Here is a 21,699-nt window from a genome sequence, read left to right on the forward strand (position 1 = left end):
GTATGTTTTTCCATTTTTGGTAGGGCTTTTGATTTCTTGCAGTACTGTTTTGTAGTTTTCTTTTCTTTTTTTTTTTTGTTTAGGTTTTTTACATCTCTGGTTAGATTTATTCCTAAGTATTTGATTTTTTTAGGAGCTATTATAAATGTTGTTGTTTTCCTGATTTCCTTTTCATAGATCTCTTTATTGGTGTATAGGAATCCAACTGATTTTTGTATGTTTATCTTGTATCTTGCTACTCTGATGAATCTCTGTTAGATCCAGTAATTTTATCATGGATTCTTTTGGGTTCTGTATATATACTATCATATGATTTACAAATAGGGACAGTTTTACTACTTTTTTTAAATTGTACTTCAGATGAAATTTTGCGGAACAAACTAGTTTCTCGTTAAATAGTACACATATCATTTTATGATATTGGTTAACAACCCCATGATATGTCAATACCCTTCCTTCTTGATCTTGGGTTCCCTGTTACCAACTTTCTTGTCCCCTCCTGCCTTCTAGTCCTTGACTCTGAGCTGTTGTGCCCCTTTAGTCTCGTTTTATTTTATGGGCCTGCCTAATCTTTGGCCGAAGGGTGAACTCAGGAGTAAGTTCATTACTGAACTAAAAGGGTGTCTGGGGGCCATACTCTTGGGGTTTCTCAAGTCTGTGTCAGACCAGTAAGTCTGGTCTTCTCTTGTGAGTTAGAATTTTGTTCTACATTTTTCTCCAACTCTGTCCAGGATCCTCTATTGTGATCCCTGTCAGAGCAGTCAGTGGTGGTAGCTAGGCAGGATGTAGTTGTACTGGACTCTGTCTGGTGGAGGCCGTAGTAGATGTGGTCCATTAGTCCTTTGGACTAATCTTTCCCTTGTATCTTTAGTTTTCTTTGTTCTCCCTTGCTCCCGAAGAGATGAGACCAGTGGAGTATCCCAGATGGCCACTCCAGGCTTTCAAGAACCCAGATGCTACTCACCAAAGTAGAATTTAGAACATTTTCTTTATAAACTCTGTTATGCCAATTGAGCTAGATGTTTCCTGAGGCTATTGTCCTCACAACCCTCAGCCCAGCACTTCAGTCCCTCAGGGAGTTTGGATGTGTCTGTGGAGCTTCCATGACCTTGCCTTGTACAGGTTGTGCTGGCTTCCCCAGTATTGCGTACTATTTTACCCTTCATCAAAGTTACCGCTTACCTATTGTCTATTTAGTGTTTTTCCATTCCCACCTCTCCCCTCCCTCATAACCATCAAAGATTGATTCTTTTTGTGTGTAAACCTTTTCATTAATTGTGTAGTAGTGGTTTCATACAATATTTGTCCATTTGTGATTGACTTACTTCACTCAGCATAATGCCTTCCAGATTCATCCATGTTGAGATGCTTCACAGATTCATCATTGTTGTGGCCTAAGATGTGGTTTATTTTGGAAAACGTTCTGTGTGCATTGGAAAAGAATGTGTACTTTGCAGCTGTTGGGTGGAGTGTTCTATATATGTCTATGAGATCAAGTTGGCTAATTGTGTCCTTTAGCTCTTCCGTATCTTTGTTGAGTTTCTTTCTAGGTGTTCTGACCTTTACTGAGAGTGGTGTGTTGAAGTCTCCTACTATTATTGTGGAACTGTAAGTTTCTCTTTTCAGTGCTGTAAGAGTTTGTTTTATGTATTTTGGAACCTTGTCATTGGCTGTGTAGATATTTATTATGGTTATGTCTTTATGATGGATTGTCTTTGTCTTTTATGGTGGTTTTTGTTTTAAAGTCTACTTTACCTGAGGTTAGTATTGCAGCTCCTGCTGTTTTTTGGTAGCTATTTGTTTGATATATTTTTTTCCATCCTTTGATTTTTAGTAAATTTATGTCTTTGTTTCTAAGGTGTGTCTCTTGTAGACAGAGTACTGATGGATCTTGTGTTTTTTATCCATTCTGTCACTCTCTGTCTCTTCATGGGTGCATTTAGGCCGTTTATCTTCAGTTTAATTATTGATAGGTGTGAGTTTATTGCTTTCATTTTGTAGATCTTAATTTTTTTTTTTTTTTTTTTGTGGTACAGACATTTTCTTTGTTCCTCTTACTCTCCTGTGCTGAATTTCTTTTATTTGTGGATTTTTTTTTTCATTTCTCTTCTATCTGTAGATTTTGTTTTTATTGAGACTTTATGTTTTTCTTCTTTATTTTGATGAGTAGGTTTGTTAACTTTCTTTGCAGTTACTTTGAAATTTACACTTATCTTCCTAGGTTTGGGAAACCCTGGTGGTGTAGTGGTTAAGTGCTACGGCTGCTAACCAAAGGATCGGCAGTTCAAATCTGCCAGGCACTCCTTGGAAACTCTGTGGGGGAGTTCTACTCTGGCCTATAGGGTTGCTATGAGTCGGAATTGACTCGACAGAACTAGGTTTGGTTTTTTCTGTTTTCCTAGGTTTGAACCAGTCTATTATTACTTGGTATTACCTTGCCTTCCTCTCCATTAGAAAGTTCTGTACCTACACCGTGTATTCCCTCTTTTATTGTTCTGATGTCGTTATCATTTACAGAGTAACTTCTCTGGTTCCCTATTGTAAATCTTTTGGTTTTGAATAGTCCTTGAGAATCCATTTCCTAGGTTGATGTCTGGCTGGTGCATTTTGCATCCTAGATACAGGCTATTGCCTGATGTTGTTTGTTCTCAAACTGAAGGACTACCTTTAATAATTCTTGTAAGTTTCATTTGGTTTTTACATATTCCCTTAATTTCTGTTTACCTGGAAATGGCCTAATTTCACCACTATATTTGAATGGAGTTTTGCAAGATATAGTATTCTTGGTTGGCAATTTTTTTTTCTTTCAAGGTTTTGTATATGTCATCCCATTGTTCTTGACAGCATGGTTTCTGCCGAGTAATCAGAGCTTAGTCTTATTGTTTCCCCTCTATATGTGACTTTGTTTTTCTCAAGCTGCTCTCAGGATTCTTTCTTTGTCTTTGGTTTTAGCAAGCGTGATTATGATATGCCTTGGTGATTTTCTTTCGGGGTCTATCCTATATGAGGTTTGTTGAGCTTCTTGGATGGCCAGCTTTTCATCATTCATGATATTAGGGAAGTTTTCTGTCAGCAGTTCTTCAGTGATCTTCTCTGTGTTTTCTGTTCCTGTTCTGGAACCCCAATCACTCGCAAATTTTTGCCTTTGATTGTATCCCACAAAATTCTCAAGGTTTCTTCGTTCTTTTTTTTCTGATTTTTCTCAAAGTGGTATCCAAGTATTTGCCTTCAGTTTCACTGATCCTGTCTTCCAGTGTTTCAAACTTGCTCATCAGACTTTCTATGACACTATCCATTTCTGAAATCTTGTTGTTTATCTTTTGAATTTCTAATTGTTTTTGTATGATTTCTAGTTGTGAATTTATTTTTGACTTTTTGTTCATGTATTATTTTCCTGAATTCTTCCATTGTTTTGTTTGTATTTTCCATAAATTTGTCTATTTTTTCCTCATTTTTGTCTGCTTTTTGCTTCAACTCTTGGATAGCTCTAAAATTAAAGATATGAATTCCCTATCAGGTAGTTCTAGTGCCTTTTCATAAACTGAGAAGTCATCTGGTGTTTTATTTTGGATCCCTATTGGAACCATCCTGTCGTGGGTTTTTTTTTTTTTTTTTTTCTCTTATGTTTTCATATTGGGACATTCAGTAGTTATTTTCTTTGCTTATTGATTGTAGATTTGCTTGTTTCATCCTGCCTTCTTGTTTTATTTGGTTATGTCTGAACAGGCAGGCTGTGGGTTCTTTGTTTTTTGCTTGTCTGTGGGCACGATACTTTTCACCTCCTTGTCCAATGGGCAGGGCCAGCCGCTCAGCTCTAGTGCAGTAGGGCAGGTCCAGCTGAAGTGGAGGGAGTGGGCTGGGTTGTTTTTGACATGCTCTGGGCCTGACAGGGCAGGCTGGAGTCAGTGCAGGGCAGGCTCTGGCAGGCCATGTCTGTGCTGCTTGGGGGTGTGATGTTCAGTGCATGGTACAGGTAGGCAGGAGGGAGGGGGAGGTTGTGATATGTGGAGCTAAGATGGGTATGGGAAAGGAAAGAGTGAGGAGAGAGAAATAGGAGCCAAAAAAAAGTGCTGAGGGAGCTTGCTGTTGGAGTGGAGAGGTTAGAAACCAAGAAATGAAGAAAACATAAAGGAAAATAGAAATAAATAAACATTAAAAAATAGAAAAGAAATGCCCCCAGGGACCCCACTGGTGACCAGAGAAATGGCTCCCAGGCCTTGGGGCACAGCCCATCTAGAAGGAGCGGAGATGGCACACAGCACCAGTTATTCAGCAGACAGGAAAAGAAGGTAAATAGAGAGAGAAGAGAAACTGAGAAATGAAGAAGAACAAAAAGGAAAAATGTAAAAGAAAAAAGTATAATAAAAAATGAAAGGGAGAAAAAAAAAGCCACCAGGGACCCCACCAGTGTGGCTGCGAAGACCGGGGTAGTGGCTCCCAAGCCATGCAGTACAGCCTGGCCAGAAGGGGCAGAGATGACACACAGCACCAGGTATTCAGGAGGCAGGAAAAGAAAGTAAGTAGAGACAGACGAGAAACTGAGAAATGAAGAAAGACAAAAAGGAAAGAAAGAAAAAGAAATGCCCCCCAGGGATCCCACCAATGCAGCTAAGCACACCGGGAAAGTGGTTCCTAAGCCACGCAGTACAGCCCAGCTAGAAGGGGCTCCCAAGCTGTGAAAAGAAAAAGAAAACAATGCAAAGCAAAAAAAGCCCTGGGGATACACCAGCATAGCAGCATGCACTGGGGAAGCAGTTCCCCAGCTAAGAGGCACTTCACAGCCTGTCAAGAAGAAACAAAGATGGCACACGGAGCCAGGTATTTGAGAGAAAGCATGTGGAGGAGGTGAGAGGCAGGTAAGGAACCAAAAGAAGCAGAAAAAAGTAATACTAGCAACAACAAAATGGCACTGAAGGAGCTAGCCAGTATGGGTGGGGCAAATTCAATCAGCATGAAGCAGGCATCTCCCGGCCAGCAGAGCAACCTCAGCCCGCTGGAAAGTGGCAGAGGCTGAGCAGGAGGAAGAAGGGTGAGGGGTGGGAAAGCGTGTATTGCTGGTTACTGGGTGCTCTGTCTCCTGCTGGGAGCTCTGTGAAACTGCTTTCCCCTACTCCCTGACCACCGATCTCCAACAGGAGTCCAAGATGGCGAATCCATGCTACACTACTTGATAAGGGACCTCTGCTTGTACCTCTCCTCCATCTCTGTTCTCTATCAGTTTCTTATTCCTTTTGGTGCTTGGTTGAGTTCTTTCTTTCTTCATTTGACACTTAGGGTTCCAGGACTGATGTTTGTCTCTGCTTTACTTAGCTTTTCAGGTCTTTGCTGTGGAGGGACGGTGTGGTGCTTCTGTCTATAGTGCCATGTTAGCTGACAGTTTTACTTCATTACCAATTTGGATGCCCTTTCTTTTTCTTGTCTTACTGCTCTAACTAGGACTTTGAGTGCAATGTTAAATAGGAGTGGTAAATTTTTATTTTTTTTTTTAATAAAGGGTGCCCTTGTCTTTTTCCTGTTCTCAAGGGGAATGTTTTCAGCCTCTCTCCATTAAGAATGATGTTGATTTTGTATAGATGCCCTTTATTATGTTGAGGAATTTCCCTTCTATACCTATTTTATTGAGAGTTTTTATCAGGAATGGAAGTTGGACTTGGTCAAATACCTTTTCTACATCAATTGAAATGATCGTGTGATTCTTTTATTTATGTGGTGGATTATGTTGATTGATTTTCTAATGTCGAACCATCTTTGCATACCTGGCATGAATCCCGTTGGGTGTGGTGTATTATTATCATTATTGATATGATGCTGAATTCTATTGGCTAGAATTTTGTTGAGAATTTTTGCATCTATATTCATGAGAGATATTGGTCTGTAATTTTCTTTCTTTTTTTTTTTTTGTGGTGTCTTTGCCTGGTTTTGGTATCAGGGTTATGCTGGCTTCATAGAATGAATTCAGAAGTATCCTGTCCTTTTCTATGTTCTGAAATAGTTTGAGTAGTACTGGTGTAAGCTCTTCTCTAACTGGTAGAATTCTCCAGTGAAGCCATCTGGGCCAGGACTATTTTTGGTGTTGGAACCTTCTTTAAATTACCTTTTCAATGTCTTCTCTTGTTATAAGTCTGTTCAGATTTTCATCTTCAGTTGGTGTTAGTTTGGGTAGGTAGTGTGTTTCTAGAAATTTGTCCATTTCCTCTGTTGTTGTCGTCGTTAGGTGCTGTCAAATCAGTTTTGACTCATAGCCACCCTATGTACAACAAAAGGAAGCACTGCCCAGTTCTGCACCATCCTCACAATCGTTATTATGCTTAAGCCTATTGTTGCAGCCACTGTGTCAGTTCATCTTGCTGAGGGTCTTCCTCTTTTTTGCTGACCCTCTACTTTACCAAGCGTGGTGTCCATTGTCTCTAGGTTTTCATATTTGTTGGAGTATAGTTTTTCATAGTATTTTGTTATGGTCTTTTTTTATTTCAGTTGGGTCTGTTGTAATGTACCTCATTTCATTTCTTATTTGGGTTATTTGCATCCTCTCCTGTTTTTCTTTTGACAGTTTGGCCAGTAGTTCATCAATTCTGTTGATCCTTTCAAACGACAAACTTTTGGTCTTTTTGATTCTTTCCATTGTTTTTCTATTCTCTGTTTTCATTTATTTCTGCTCTGATCTTTATTACTTCCTTTCTTTTGGTGGTTGTGGGCTTCCTCTGCTGTTTTCTATTTGTTCGAGTTGTGTAGCTAATGTTTTGATTTTGTCCCTTTCTTCTTTTTTGATGTGTGTTTATTGCCGTAAATTGTCCTCTGACCACTGCCTTTGTTGTGTCCCAAAGGTTTTGGTATGACATGTTTTCATTCTCATTTTATTCTAGGAATTGTTTGATTCCATCTTTGATTTATTCTATTAACCAGTGGTTTTAAAGCAGGGTAGTATTCAGTTTCCATATATTTGAATTTTTTTCCTTGCTCTTCCTGTCGTTAATTTCTACTTTAAAGGAGTTATGATCAGAGAAGATATTTTGGATTTTGTTGAGGGTCGCCTTGTGCCCTAAGATGTGGTCTATTCTGGAGAACATTTCATGTGTGTTGGAAAAGAAATGTACTTTACTGCTGTCGGATGTAGTGTTTATATGTATGTCTATGAGGTCAGGTTGGTTGACCAGTGTAATTACTGATAGATGTGGATAAATCACTGTCATTTTGTAGTGCTTTTTTTTTTTTTTTTTTTTGTGGTGCTGATGTTTTCTTTGTTCCTCTTACTCTCCTGTGCGGAATTCCTTTTGTTTGTGGATTTTTTTTTTTTTTTCATTTCTTTTGTTTTTGTAGATTTTTCTTACCCACACTATGTTTTTCTTCTTTATTTTGATGAGTAGGTTTGTTAACTTTCTTTGTAGTTACCTTGAAATTGACCCCTATATTCCTAAATTTGAACCAGTCTTTTACTGCTTGATATTGCCTTGACTTCCTTTCCATTTGAAAATTCTATACCTACATTGTTTATTCCCTCTTTTATTGTTCCAACATAGTTGTCATTTACAGATTGACCTCTCTAGGTCCCTGTTGTAAAGGTTTTAGTTTTGTTTTATCCTTGAGAGTTCATTACCTAAGTTGGCATCTGGCTGATGCAGTTTTGCATCCTAGATTCAGGCTGTTGTCTGATGTTGCTGATTTTCTAACTAAAGGACTCCATTTATTAATTCTTGCTAAATTTGGTTTGACTTTTACATATTCCCTTAATCTGTTTGTCTGAAAATGTCCTAATTTCACCATGATATTTGAGCAAGTGTTTTGCAGCATATGTTATTCTTGGTTGGTAATTTTTTTTTCAAGGTTTTATATGTGTCATCTCATTGCTTTCTTTTGTGCATGGTTTCTTCCGAGTAATCAGAGCTTAATCTTACTGTTTTGCCTTTGTGACTTTTTGTTTTTCTCAAGCTGCTCTCAAGATTCTTTCTTTGTCTTTGGTTTTAGTGAGTATGATTATGATATGTCTTGGTGTTTTTCTTTTGAGATCTATCTTGTATGGGGTTTGTTGAGCTTCTTGGATGGCCAGCTTTTCACCTTTCATGATATTAGGGAAGTTTTCTGTCAGCAAATCTTCAATGATCCTGTCTGCATTTTCTGTTTTCTCCTCCTGTTCTGGAATTCTGACCACATGCAAATTTTTGCATTTCGATTGCATCCCACATCATTCTCAGAGTTTCTTCATTTTTTTTTTCTCTGATTTTCCTTCAGACAAACTGGTATCCAAGGATTCGTCTTCAATTTCACTGATCCTGTCTTTCACTGTTTCACATTTGCTCCTAAACCCTCTATGGCACTGTCTGTTTCTGAAATCTTGTTTATCTTTTGGATTTCTAATTGATGTTTTTGTATGATTTCTAGTTGTTAATTTTAACATTTGTTTCTGTATTATTTTTGTGAATTCTTCCATTGTTTTGTCTGTCTTTTCCATGATTTTGTTTGTATTTTCCATGATTTTGTCTGTGTTTTACTTCATCTTTTGGGGAGCTCTGAATATTAGAATTTTGAATTCCCTATCAGGTAGTTCCAGTACCTTTTCTTCTACCAGAAGGTCATTTGGTATCTTATTTTGGGTACTTTCTGGAGCCATCCTGTCCTTTTATATAGATAGATAAATATTGTCTGCTGTCTTTAGGACATTCAGGAATTATTTTCTTCATTTATTGATTGTAAATTTGTTTGCTTCATCGTGTTTTTTTGTTTTATTTGGTTATGTTTGGGAAGGTGGGATGGGCGTTCTTTGTTGTTTGTTCATCTGTGTCCAGGTGGGCAGGGCCAGTCACTCAGCTATGGTGCAGCAGGGCAGGTCCAGCAGAAGGGAAGGGAAGGGGATGGGTCATTTCTGGCACATACTGGGGCCGACAGGGCAGGGCCTTGGGCAGTGCAGGATGGGGTCCAGTGGTCTGCACCTGTGCTCCTCAGGGGTGTGGTGCTCAGCACATGATGCAGTTAGGCAGGAGGGAATGGGGAGGATGTGATGTGTGGAGTTAAGTGAGTGTAAGAGAGAAACAGAAGCCAAAAATAAAAATAAATAAATAAAATGCCCTGAGAGAGCCTAACGGCATGGCAGTGTGGACTGGGAAAGTCACGTGCCGGCATCTCCCCAGCTGAACACTGTGGCCCAGCCCATCAAAAAGCAGCATAGACAGCATACATGGCCAGGTGTTTGGGAGAAAGGAGAGAAAGGATGTTAGAGAGAGGCAAGAAACTGAGAAAAATGAAGAAAAAAATGCCCCAAGGGAGCCCACCAGTGTGGCAGTGTGGACTGGGGAATCTGTGTGCCAGCAACTCCCAAGCTGAGCAGTGTGGCACAGCCCATCACAATGCAGCCGGGACAGCACACGAAGCCACCTTAGCTTGTAGGGACCTTCACTCTGTTGCTGTCCTCGTTCTCTGTTCTTTTTCAGTTTCTTACTCCATTTGGTGCTTGGTTGAGTTGTTTTTTCCTCCATCTGATGCTTAGGGTTCCAGGATTAACAATTGTAACTGTTTTACCTAGTTTTTTGGTTCTTTGCTATAGAAGGACAGCGTGGTGCATCTGTCTATAGCACCATGTTGTCTCTGCCTCATCCAGGTACTGCTCTTGCTGTGAATATGCAAAGTCTAAAAAGATAAAGCCTTTCCTGTCCACGCCAGCTAAAGGTGGCATTACTTGCCACCTGCCTGCCATGTAATTATATTTGTTTTCTTTGTTGTATTTATCTGAGTATTTTGAACTATCTTATTTTTTTTATCTGCTTACATGTTTATTATCTATCCCTGCCAACTAGAATGTATGCCTTATGAAAGCAGGCCTTTTATACTCAATTTTGTATCATCAGCACTTGGAACAATGCCTGGCTCAAGAAAAATATTGACTGAGTGGCTAGCATGGGCTCTGCCCTAAGGAGTGCACAGCCTAGTGAGAGAGTGGATTAAAAAAATAAGAATGCAGTATGCCCTATAGTGTGTATTGCAAGACGCAGTTGTAGCAGAGGGCAGGTTAACACTGTCTCAAAGGAACAAGGAGATAATTATTTATTCAGTAACAAATCTTCCAATGGTGAGTAGTTCACCTGGCAGATAAAGGGGATAATAGTATTCAAACAGACATAACAGATATGAAAAAGTATGGAAATTTCTATTTTATATAGAATTTAGAGTCCAGTATGGTTGGAACATAGAGTACAAAGAGGGTAGTTATCAGGACAAAGCTCGAAAAACTAAGTGGAGGCCAGTAGATAAAAGGCATAGAATATGTTCTTTTAAAGAACTTGGACTTTATTATTTCCATATTTAGGAATCACTGAAGGATTTTTAACATGATCAGAGTTTTGTTCATCAGGATGACTGTGATGTTCTGTGAAGGATGAATTGGGGATAGTTGAGAGTATATAAGATCACTAGGGGTTGAAATCTACTCAGTGGTAATGGAAGGGTAAAGGAGAGCCCCCGGTGGTACAGTGGTTAATAGCTCAGCAGCTAACCAAGAGGTTGGCAGTTCAAATCCACCAGCTGCTCCTTGGAAACCCTGTGGGGCAGTTCTGTCCTATAGTGTCGCTATGAGTTGGAGTCGACTCAACAGCAATGGGTTGGTTTGTTGTTTTTGAGGGTAAAGTAAAGAAGCTATCAGGAGACTGTTACAGGGGTCCAGGTGAGAGATGACAAAAGCTAGCTAAAGCAGGAACTGAGGAGTGGAGAGAACAGTACAGATTTGAAGACTATTTTGGAAATGGGTCCAGTGCAATTTAGGGACTAATTGAATGTGAGGAACAAGGTTGAGGGAGAAGTTGAAGATGATTCCTTCTAGGTTTCTGATTTCCATGAATCAGTACAATTTGTCAAGTTAGAGAACTCAAGAGGAAACAGAGAATTGGGAAAAAAAAATAAAGAGCTCAGTTATGAACAGACTGAGGTTGCTGATGAGATATCCAGGTGTAGATTGTATATAGTCAGTTGGGTATATAGGTCTGATTTTATGAAATAGCTCAGAACTGAAGATAACAGGCTTAAGTATCATCCATTTAAGGATATTATTTAAAGTTCAGGCCATGGATTTGATTGTCAAGAGTGGGAGTAGACAGAGAAAAAACGGGCTTAGACAAAAGTTGCAGAATACCAGGACTTAATGAGCAGGCAGATAAAAACTATCTATTGGAAATTATGATCAGCCAATTGCTGACTCTTTAAACAAAGCTGATCCTCTTAGGTGTATGCTGCAGAAGTAAGCTAGGCTACATTACCTCTCCATCCCCAACCTCTTTTTACATTTGACTAACCAGTGCTTATCTCACTGTTGACATCAACTGTGATGTGGTGTCATTGAAGTTAAATCAAGTGAGCATTTTAAGAAGAAGTTGAATGGTAGATGCTACTGAAAAGAGGAAAGAAGTAGAATAAATAAGGAATTAAAATTGCCCATTGGGTATGGCATCCATGAAGCTATTAGTAACCTTAACAAGAACAGTTATAGTGACGTGGAGAGGATTGAAGTCAGACAGCTGAAGAATTAACTGTAAATCAGAACATGGAGATGGCAAGGGAAGGTATTCTTTCAAGAAATTTCTCTAAGATAGGAAGGAGTTGGAGGGCTAATTAAAGAAAGGAGTTTTTATGGTTTGTATTTCTGTTTTTAAGAGTAATGAGTTAGACATTTTTAAAGGCTGAAGGGAAGAAGTGGAAATGTAGGTAGGGTGGGACGACTTTCATGGAAGATCAGCAGCAATGAGTTCAAGTGCTCAGATGGAAAGCTCATCTCACCTTGAACAAGATCTGGTACATAGCTCCTCTGTGAAGTTAAGGAAAGGTGTGCATGGATTCAGGCAAGCTGGTAGGTGGTGCAGAAGGAAGTTGATGAGTTCAACATATGACAGCCTCTATTTTCTCCCTGAAGGACAAGTTAAGGTCATCTTCTGATTGTGATGAGGACAAGAATCAAGTAAAGCATCTTGAAGGAAATGAGAAAGAGAATGAAAGAAGGAATTGGCTCAGATTTTTCTTTTACTTCCTTCACTAGACACATGATCTGAATTTACCATTACTAGTCCTAATTTTTTTTTTTAAGTCCCAGAGTGGCACAAACAGTTAGTTAAGTTCTCAACTACTAGCCAAAAAGTTGACAGTTCAAATCCACCTGGGGCTCCTTGGAAGACAGGCCTGGCAATCTACCTCCGAAAAGTCACAGTCTTGAAAACCGTATATAGCAGTGTTACTCTACAAACATGGGGTCTCCATGAGTCGAAATCAACTCAACAATAACTAACAACAACAAAAATTCTTAATTTTACGTTAAGAAAAATTCTAAGTGGCTGTTATAATTGCCATCAAGTCAATTTCGACTCAGTAGCAGCCATGTAGGACAGAGTAGAACTACCTCAAAGGGTTTCCAAGGCTGTAATCTCTATGGAAGCAGACTGCCACATTTTTCTCCTGAGGAGCAGCTGGTGAGTTAGAACTACCAGCCTTTTGGTTAACAGCTGAGCACTTAGCCACTGCACCACTCGATGTTAGCTTCAATGCTTACATTGTTATTGGAGAAAACAAAAGACAACCCAGCCTCTATCTAGAAGTACCTGCATCATACTCATCCAGATTTAGACCTTCCAAAGTGTGTTGTTAAAGAAAATATTAAATACTACACACATCGGAATTTTAAACCAAAAGAAAAGAAAACCTTTTTGAGCTCCTGCTGCTATGGATACATTTTTAGACACTTTGCATTTTGGTACTTGTGGTCAAGAATCAAACATGTTCTTTTCCATCCATTTGTTCCTTTCTTGCAAGCTACCAGAAGTCCCCAGAGTCTCAGGCTCTTTTGGAAAGTTAGCATTTACTGATTAGACTGCTTTTTCTCCCTTGTACTCAGTGTTCACGCTGTACTCAGATGAAGCAATGAACTCCCTCAAGTAGTTTACCATGAAAGTACCACAGTTAAATTAGACTAAGACTTCAGTGACCTTTCCTTTTTTTTTTTGGTCTGACAGAATAAAGGTCTAAGAATTTTCAGAAGATGAGCTGGATGTGGATGAAAAGATACAGACTGAGTGTGTCAAAGTTTCCATTAGGAAAACAGAAGGTTTCTTGCCAAATAGAAACACACAGAAAGAATGTTCACTGCATTTTCACCCCTCCCCGTTCATTGCTGCTTCAAATTGTTGCCAACTCCATTTACAAACTCTTTATGAGTGCCTCTGAAATAATATCCCCAAACTAAAGGGACAGTAACAAAAGTCCCAGACAAAGCACTTTGTCACAATAAATTGTTTGATGTTAGTCTCAGATGGAGTCCACTGGCTTTGATCCAACTGGCCCCATCTCCACTCTCTCATCACCATAGTCCTCAAAGGAGAGGAACCTGTCTGCAGCCCCTAAACATGAGTTCTCTTGCTTCCTTGCCTTTGCTCAAGTTGTTTCCTCAGCGTTAAAGGACTTTTCCTTCCTTAACCAAAAACCAAATCTGTTGCCGTCAAGTCAATTCCAACTCATAGTGACCCTATAGGACAGAGTAGAACTGCCTCATAGGATTCCAAGGAGCAGCTGGTGGATTCGAACCACCGACCTTTTGGTTAGCAGCTGAGCTTTTAACCACTGAACACCACCAGAGCTCCTTGCTCACCTGAAAAATTCAGCTCATCCCTAAAAGCTTCACTCAGACCATCTTCCCTGCCCTTGGTGAAACCTTGCTTAACCCTTCTTTCTACCCACCATTCCCTACCATCCTCATCCTCTGGTCAGTGCAAGCCGTTCCTTTCCTTTATGTTCCTGTAGAATTTTGTGCGTATGGCCATTATCACTGGGTACTGTGTTGCACCATCCTTACTTATTAATATTGTGTTCATATCTTTCACTATACAGTGAGCTCATCAAAGCAGAGGTCATACATTATTCATATGTATATCCCCAGTATATAGCGTACTGTCTTAATTAGAGCTAATGCTTGCTTAATGTTTCTGAATGAGTGGTTGAAAATATGCCTATCATGCAAGTAGAGAAAGAAAAAACCTTACTTTTTTTTTTTTTATATGTATCTCTTTACAGTACACCTTTGCTAACTCAGTAAATTCTTATAACCCTGGGACCCCCCTCCCTCTTAATTATTCACTATATTCATATTCAAAAGGGTCATTGGGAAGTTAGGCATGCTCTTCTGTCTGCTTAGTCCTACACCAGTGAGTTGTCATTTAACACAGGTCTTCCCGTGCATGGCATTTTGTTCAAAGCTACAAAGGATGAAGTGAAGTAATTCTTTGGCTCCGATTGCTGAATCATTTGATTAGTGTAGATCAGATGTTGCTGTCTGACTGGATTATTCTGATTTATCTGGTTTGGCATATTGGAATGATCAAATTGATTGGATAGCTATCAAGTATCTGATACTAAGTGAGCACTCCGCCCAGGACTTCTTCATTCTTTGACATGTCATGGTTTTTTATAAAGTTTTGCAACTTTAAAAAAAAAGATTTTCAGGGACTTGGGGCACTTTTTATCAAACAGAAATCATTGCTGGACTGTCAAATGAAATTTAACTATTTATTGAAAACATCACCCTTGGATGGAAGGTCTACAAAAGACAAACTGTGGCTGCAAAGGTTGATTTGACGTTTCCCTCAAACTTCAAACCAGTTATTGTGATGATATTATCTAGCTTTTCATAGTTTCTCTTATTCGGGAAAAATAATTGAAAGATGAAGATTATTTTTGTGATTTATAAAATATTTCTTTATCATATAGTATGACTTTATGTGAGAGAGAGTAGCTCATATATTCAAATGGATAAGATTTTTTTACTAGCAGTTTCCTTTATAAAACAAGTTACACAGAATTTGTCCTGGTTATGTTGAGCACCAAAAATGAACTTCATTTGGTCAGGAATTAATACCTAAAGTGTATGTTTCATCAGCCCACGTAAGTACTACAGACCAACAATGCCTTTCACTCAATGACCATTGTTACAAATAATTTAGAATATTTGGACATAAAAACATCTTTTTAACAACATTTGCTGTCTTCATTGCCCCAATTCTCTATTCCTTTCCATCTCATCAATTTTCTTCTTCTGTTCCCAGAAACGCCAGGCAAAAAGATAATTCTTCTTAAAAATTCATAATTTGTCTTCCCTGGTTCTCGTTCAGCACTCCTTATTCAACTCTACAGTGTCATTTGGAAAAGCAAAATAAATACAATAAAGAGTAGGTAGAGTGGCTACAATAATGATTCGGATCTTTATGAAATGATGTATATTAAGACTTTGCCGTCAGGAAGACTCCTTTTCCTAACAGTGGTGTGAGAAAGGATGGAAACGCTCTCCCACACCATCTGCACCAAGGGTGTAGCACAGCAGTAGCAGCTGACCGCAGTTTTGAAGCAGGAGTCCATTTACTCTCCATCCCCTCCCATCAGTTTGTCACTATGTTGAGTAAATAGTATAGTAGTAAGTGTGACTGTTTTTTATTATTTCTCCTGTTGTGTGGCTAACATCAGAATATTTTGTTTTCTGCAGGCATGAAACCAGATTTAAGCAACGTATGCTGGAACTGACAGACACAAACAACATTGCCTACTTATTTCTCTCAGCTGCCAACAGATGGCTAGAGGTCAGGACGGTACGTTCATTGCATGATTTCGAAATGGAAACCAAACAGAGAAAAGGCCTGATGCAAAGAGGGGGACAGTTGTAAAAATTAGTCTTCCACTGAGATTCAGCACTAAGCTCACATTTTCTGGACTTTAAAATAGCTCCGGTTTGTTTATGTTACAAATGAAATTTGTCATAATGTTTTAGCTAATGGCAAGACAAATAGCCCCGAAAGCAAAAATTCATTTTGTGTTCATTAGTCTCTAGATTACATAAGTTAATGGAATGGCAAATGTTTGTATAACTTCAAATTCTTATTTTTTCAAAAGACCAAATTTAACAAATGAACAGATGTTCTTATTTCCTTCCCTGAGCTGGACAGGCCTGGAAAAGATGGCGACTTTCTATGTTGTAAGCCAGTGGAGGATCACATTCCCCTGAAATGTAGCAGACTTCAGTTAATCATCTGTTGCCTTCTTCTCTCCAGTATTAGGCAGGAGAATAAGCACAAGGGCTGGCATCACACAGACATGGTCTAGCACGCTAATTAATTTCTTTGAGTCCCAGCTCTTCATCTGTAAGACAGAAATAAGAATATGTATCATGGGAATGTAAGGATTAAAAATAATAATGTAAGTCACCTAGTACAGTACTTAGCAAATGTGTCCCATAGATGTCTTTTGAATGGATGGATGAACGAGTAAAATAAATGGAGACCGTACCTACCCTGGTATGTGGTTCATAAGCCAACTCACTAGAGTAGGAGGTCAGAGGCAGATGAAAAAGAAGTTTCAAAAAGGAAGGGGATAGAGTTTGCAGACTAGTCTGAGTAATCTACAGCATGAATAAGCTACATTGGTAGTAACGCAGAGTTGACTGTAATCTTTGTTTTAAAATAATGATCGATTAAGCCCACTGAACCACTGCCATCCAGTCGATTCCGACTCATAGCAACCCTACAGGATATCCGAGGCTGTAAATCTCTATGGAAGCAGTCTGCCACATCTTTCTCCTGCGGAACCGCTGTTGGTTTCGAACTGCCGACCTTTCTGTTAGCAATTGATTGCTTTAACCACTGCGCCACCAGAGCACCTCTAATTATCGATTAGTTTGCACAAAGGGCAAGCAGGGCTATCTGCAATATTGTAAGAACCTCACTCCCATTGCTGATGCATCCCTACCGTATACAGGCTTTCCTTCCAAAAATCAGCAGGCCAGGGAGGGCGGATGGTAAAACAAATTTGATAGGGTTGAAACGAAGGAGCCCACTTTAGAATCTGAGTACTTGATTGATGATACAGATTGATATGGAATCTTGGTCACCCCTGTGAACGCCAGGTATCATGCTTTCTCACTGGTTTGATTAAGCTGTCTGCACTATCTTAGTTATATGTAGCAACTATTCAGCCACGTAACACGATTATATTTCACAAATTTTAGATACGAGCATTGGCTGTTGATAGGAAATTCCTTCCAGGTAGCTGTGAGGGTTACGACGGGACAGGACAGTTTCTCCTTAACATAAAGGCAGGTGGAGTGTTTCTTCTGATTTATTTCTAGTCTCAATCCAGATCTTAAATCCAGGTTTTAAGCTCTGTATTTTTAAATTTTTTTTAAATTTTTTATTTTCTCTAAGAAAAAAAAACTTACATTTGAGTAATAGAATTAATAATGAAATAGCTTAACGAAAGCATATCCCAAAATCACAAGGAGAAAAAAAAAGTTAGTTATTACCTTGTGTCTGATTTTCCTACCCTTGAAGATCAAGCATGTTTTTTAGGGGGCAAGTGTGTTTACTTTGGACTTGAGGTGAGCATCTGCCTGGCAACTCCTGTTTCTGCTGTTTAGCACTTCCTAATGGCAGGTTAATGGACAAGTGTTTAACAAGAATCTTCAAGCAAACCATATGCTGTCTTCTTATAGCCAGAAGACAAGACATTAGAGCCTTAAGACTGCCAAGAAAGGGAAAGTCAGGGAAAATTAGAAAGGAACAGCAGACAAACTCAGAATGGTTTGGTTTAGTTTGACTCACAACACAATCCTTTGACCCGCACGTGACAAGACAATCACACCTACCTGAATATAAAAGAATTCCCATTCCATCTGCAAAAGCCTAAAGAAAATACTGACATTTCTGCTACCTTATTTATTTGTTATTATGGCTTCACTTTGTTTTCTGAGTATTGTAATCCTTCCAGGATTTGCTATATAGTCTCATTACCCGAACTCTCCCTTAGAAACTAATACAAAAAATTAAGGGGTCTTTGCTTCTGTTTTTTTGGTAAATGTAAATTTTGGTAAGAAGCTTTTGTTGATTTATTGCAATGTCCTAGCCATATCAGCTGAAAAAAGTCAAGGTCCAAACCCTTTGTGTGTGATTTGTCTCCTTCACCTGTTGTGTTTATGTCAATCAGTTTAGGTGGGTATGCGCACGCCTGCGTGCATACACACACACACGCACGCACGCGCACACACACACCTCTAGGCACTCCCAGACATCCAACTTAAGACCAGTCCTATTCACTCTCATTCTGTTCTGAGTATATTTTCATTAAAACCATGTACATTCAAATGTAAAAACTATAACCCAAGAACATATGCCGCAGGAGGAGTGTGAAGTGAGTTTAATAAAGGGTTGCTGTTAGGATAGAGCCTTTTCTCCCAATTGTACACATATAAATGACCTCATTACTACTGTGCTTCTGTGGACGTGTCCACATCACTGGAAACACTATCTCAGTTTGAAATAACTGTTATGTGTCAGCAGAATGAATGTTGAGATACAGGACCTTAGAGACTAGGGTGTGAACTGCTCTGTGAACCCCACAGCTGGACATCTTCTGCCTTGTAATTCACTTAAAAAATGAGTAATGAAAACTTCTATTTGGTCCAATAAATCTGCATTGATCTTATTCACAGTATCAACAGAACTCCCTCCTTTGCCTATTCTTTGCCATATCACTAAGTAAATTAACACAGATGCTTATAGCAAATATCCTTGGATTTCCCAGAAGAGAAATGCAACTAAAATGGTACAAGGAGGGTCACTACATTAGGCATAAATCAGAAGAGGCAAGGAGGATTTTCTGACCTACATCTGATGATTTCACCAACTCTGATTCATGGGCTCAGCTCCGTAATGGAAGGAAAGCTTGCTGTCATAGTTTTCTATGGCTATTTTTCCTTTTCCTTTTTCTTCATCCTTGATTCTACCTCTCCAAAGCAATGCCACTGACTTCCGTTGACAGACAATCCTAAGACAAACAAGACAGGGATACCAGAATAAAAACACCTTTTGTTAAATCTGGGGAGGTCCCAGAGCCCTATCCAATTTTCGTTATCTTTTATATATATATGGCTCTCACTTCTTTACCATTCGTGTTAAGCAAGAGTTAAGACAACTGCAAGTAGAGCCTTTCCTCTGGGTAAACAGTTTTCTCTATGGAAGATTGAGCCATATTCTTTCACATTCGTTTTTTAGATTAAAAAAGTAATAAAGATCATAACATGCTCAAATCAAAAAAGGACAAGAGTCTAAAAGAATAAGACAATTTGGCTGGCAGAAAAGTAGCTAGACTGTGACCACCCAGGTTGCTTTGGCACCAAAGGAGAGTGTTTTTCCTCTAGGTGCCAAGTAAAGTGAGCTGCAATGGTGTGCAGTGTGTCACCACAGCCTAACCTTTGAATGCTGCTTACGTTCTTTTTTCAGCCCAGTGTGTTCTTTTCATCCCTCTGCACTAAACAATTCCAGTTCTTTGGCACCGGTGTTTCCATTTGCAAAAATTGTGTAACTCTATCTAAAGGCTATCTTTCCAAGGCTTTGTCTTGCTGTATGGTGAAAGGATAAAAGAAAGTTCACATCAGGAAGCAAACAACAAAACAAAACAGACACCTCTTTATAGTCAACAGGCTAAAGTGAAAATAATCCTACCGGTAAAGTTACACAAGCGTCTGCGCTCAGAGAGACAACACAGAGCTATTTTGTGGGCAACCCTGAGTGTGTTCAAAATTCCACAATAAACAGGTGTATGTTGATCTTGTAATTTCGAGGCCCTAATAAATTCTCCCAGACACTTAATGGCACTGTGGACATTTACTGAGTATGTGATGGCTATGTGGAGGAAAGAGACCCTGGACTTTTTGGTTGCCATTACTCTTTACAAATCTGCTTTATAAAGCATTATAGTTTTTATTATAATCCCATTATAGATAGATTTCATTGAATCACTAGAAACCTGACAGGAGGTCTCTTTTTTATGTCACCTATAGCTGGACATGGGAATCAAATGCTTTCCTTTTGCACGGGAGTGTTGAATTCACAAACTTGAAAGAAGTTATGATTCAGAACTATACAGATAAAAGTATTAACTTCATACAAGAGGGCTAAAAAGAATTCATATTATTGTCAATATTTTAGAAGTATTTAGGAGACACTGTCATTTATAAAGCCTAAATGAGCATCCCAGTCTGCTTAGATTCTGCATCCACGTAACTGTTGCTTCAAATAAAGAGGAAAAAAGGATGAACTATCTGCTTGGGATGTGCCAGTTATTAACAAATGGATACATCAGAAGAAGTGATCAAAGAAGTATTTACTACCTCTGTGGAATTTATTGCCTCTAAAGATTAACTCTTCATAATTAATTTCTTTTTTCTTTGTAAAGGTCATGGGACTTAATATGAAATTAAATTTTAGTGCCTTTTTCAATCTCTTATGTTTTATGATGCACACAAAGTTTTAAGCTGGCTTCGAACATGTGAAAGTCATTCAGGGGAGAAAAAAGCTACCTTTACACACAAAAGCAGGGAAATCTAACTGGTGTTTAACTCTTAGTCCTTTTGATCCCTGTGAATTAAGTGTCTCCTCTATTTTCCAAAGAGGATACTGAGTCTCAAAGGAGGGAAATTATTTGCTCAAGCTCACTAACTAGTATTCTCAAAGCTGGCATTTAAACCCAGATCTCTGACTCCATGGCTGGGCCCATTGATTGCTCTACCAACAGTTTGATCTTTGGATCTAATTTAAGGAGAGACAGGAATACCCACATATGAGCCACTTTGACTTCAAACAACCGACATTTATTCTCTTACAGCTAGAAGCCTAAAATCAAGGTATTGGTAGGGCCATGTTCACTCTGAAGATTTCAGGGAAGAATCCTTCCATAGCTTCTCCCAGCTTCTGGTGGCTCCTGGCAGTCCTTGGTGTTCCTTAGCTTATAGCTGCATCACTCCAACCTCTGTCTCTGTCTTCACATGGCCATCTTCTCTCTGTATCGTCACATCATTTTCTCTTCTCTGTGTCTTCATATGGCCTTCTCATAAGGACACCATTCACTGGATTTAACACATACCTTAATCCAGTATGACTTCATCTTAACTAATTACATCTGCAATGGACCCTATTCCCAAATAAGGTCACATTCTGAGGTTCCAGGTGGACATGCATTTTAGGGCAACATTATTCAACCCATTACTATGATTCGATTTGAGAAACTTCATTATTTGACTTCAGCATGTTAAACACATGTGGAAAATATTAAATGACACAGGAAGCATCAAAAGAAGATGGAAGGAATACACAGAGTCATTACACCAAAAAGAATTAGTCGATATTCAACCATTTCAAGAGGTGGCATATGATCAGGAACCAATGGTACTGAAGGAAGAAGTCCAAGCTGCTCTGAAGGCATTGGCAAAAAACAAGGCTCCAGGAATTGATGGAATATCAATTGATAAATTTCAACAAACAGATGCAGTACTGGAGGTGCTTACTCGTCTACGCCAAGAAATATGGAAGACAGCTTCCTGGCCAACTGAATGGAAGAGATCCATATTTATGCCTATTCCCAAGAAAGGTGATCCAACTGAATGTGGAAATTACAGAACAATATCGTTAATATCACACACAAGCAAAATTTTGCTGAAGATCATTCAAAAACGACTGCAGCAGTAGATCGACAGGGAACTGCCAGAAAGTCAAGCCGGTTTCAGAAGAGAACGTGGAACCAGGGATATCATTGCTGATGTCAGATGGACGCTGGCTGAAAACAAAGAATACCAGAAGGTATTCACAAGTATTTACCTGTGTTTTATTGATTATGCAAAGGCATTCGACTGTGTGGATCATAACA

General features: G+C 39.0%; 1 protein-coding gene across 3 annotated transcripts in view; it reads left to right on the forward strand.

Moving 5' to 3' along the window:
- ABCC9 (ATP binding cassette subfamily C member 9) overlaps positions 1 to 21,699 on the forward strand; it is a 142,306-nt gene that overhangs the window by 103,778 nt on the left and 16,829 nt on the right. For all 3 annotated transcript variants that reach the window (XM_003405689.3, XM_003405688.4, XM_064284494.1), the window contains one exon: positions 15,494 to 15,596. In XM_003405689.3, the coding sequence (XP_003405737.1) occupies positions 15,494 to 15,596 (103 nt within the window). The remainder of the gene's footprint in view (positions 1 to 15,493; positions 15,597 to 21,699) is intronic.

The sequence above is a fragment of the Loxodonta africana genome, chromosome 4 (genome assembly GCF_030014295.1).
Source record: "Loxodonta africana isolate mLoxAfr1 chromosome 4, mLoxAfr1.hap2, whole genome shotgun sequence".
Taxonomy (NCBI): domain Eukaryota; kingdom Metazoa; phylum Chordata; class Mammalia; order Proboscidea; family Elephantidae; genus Loxodonta; species Loxodonta africana.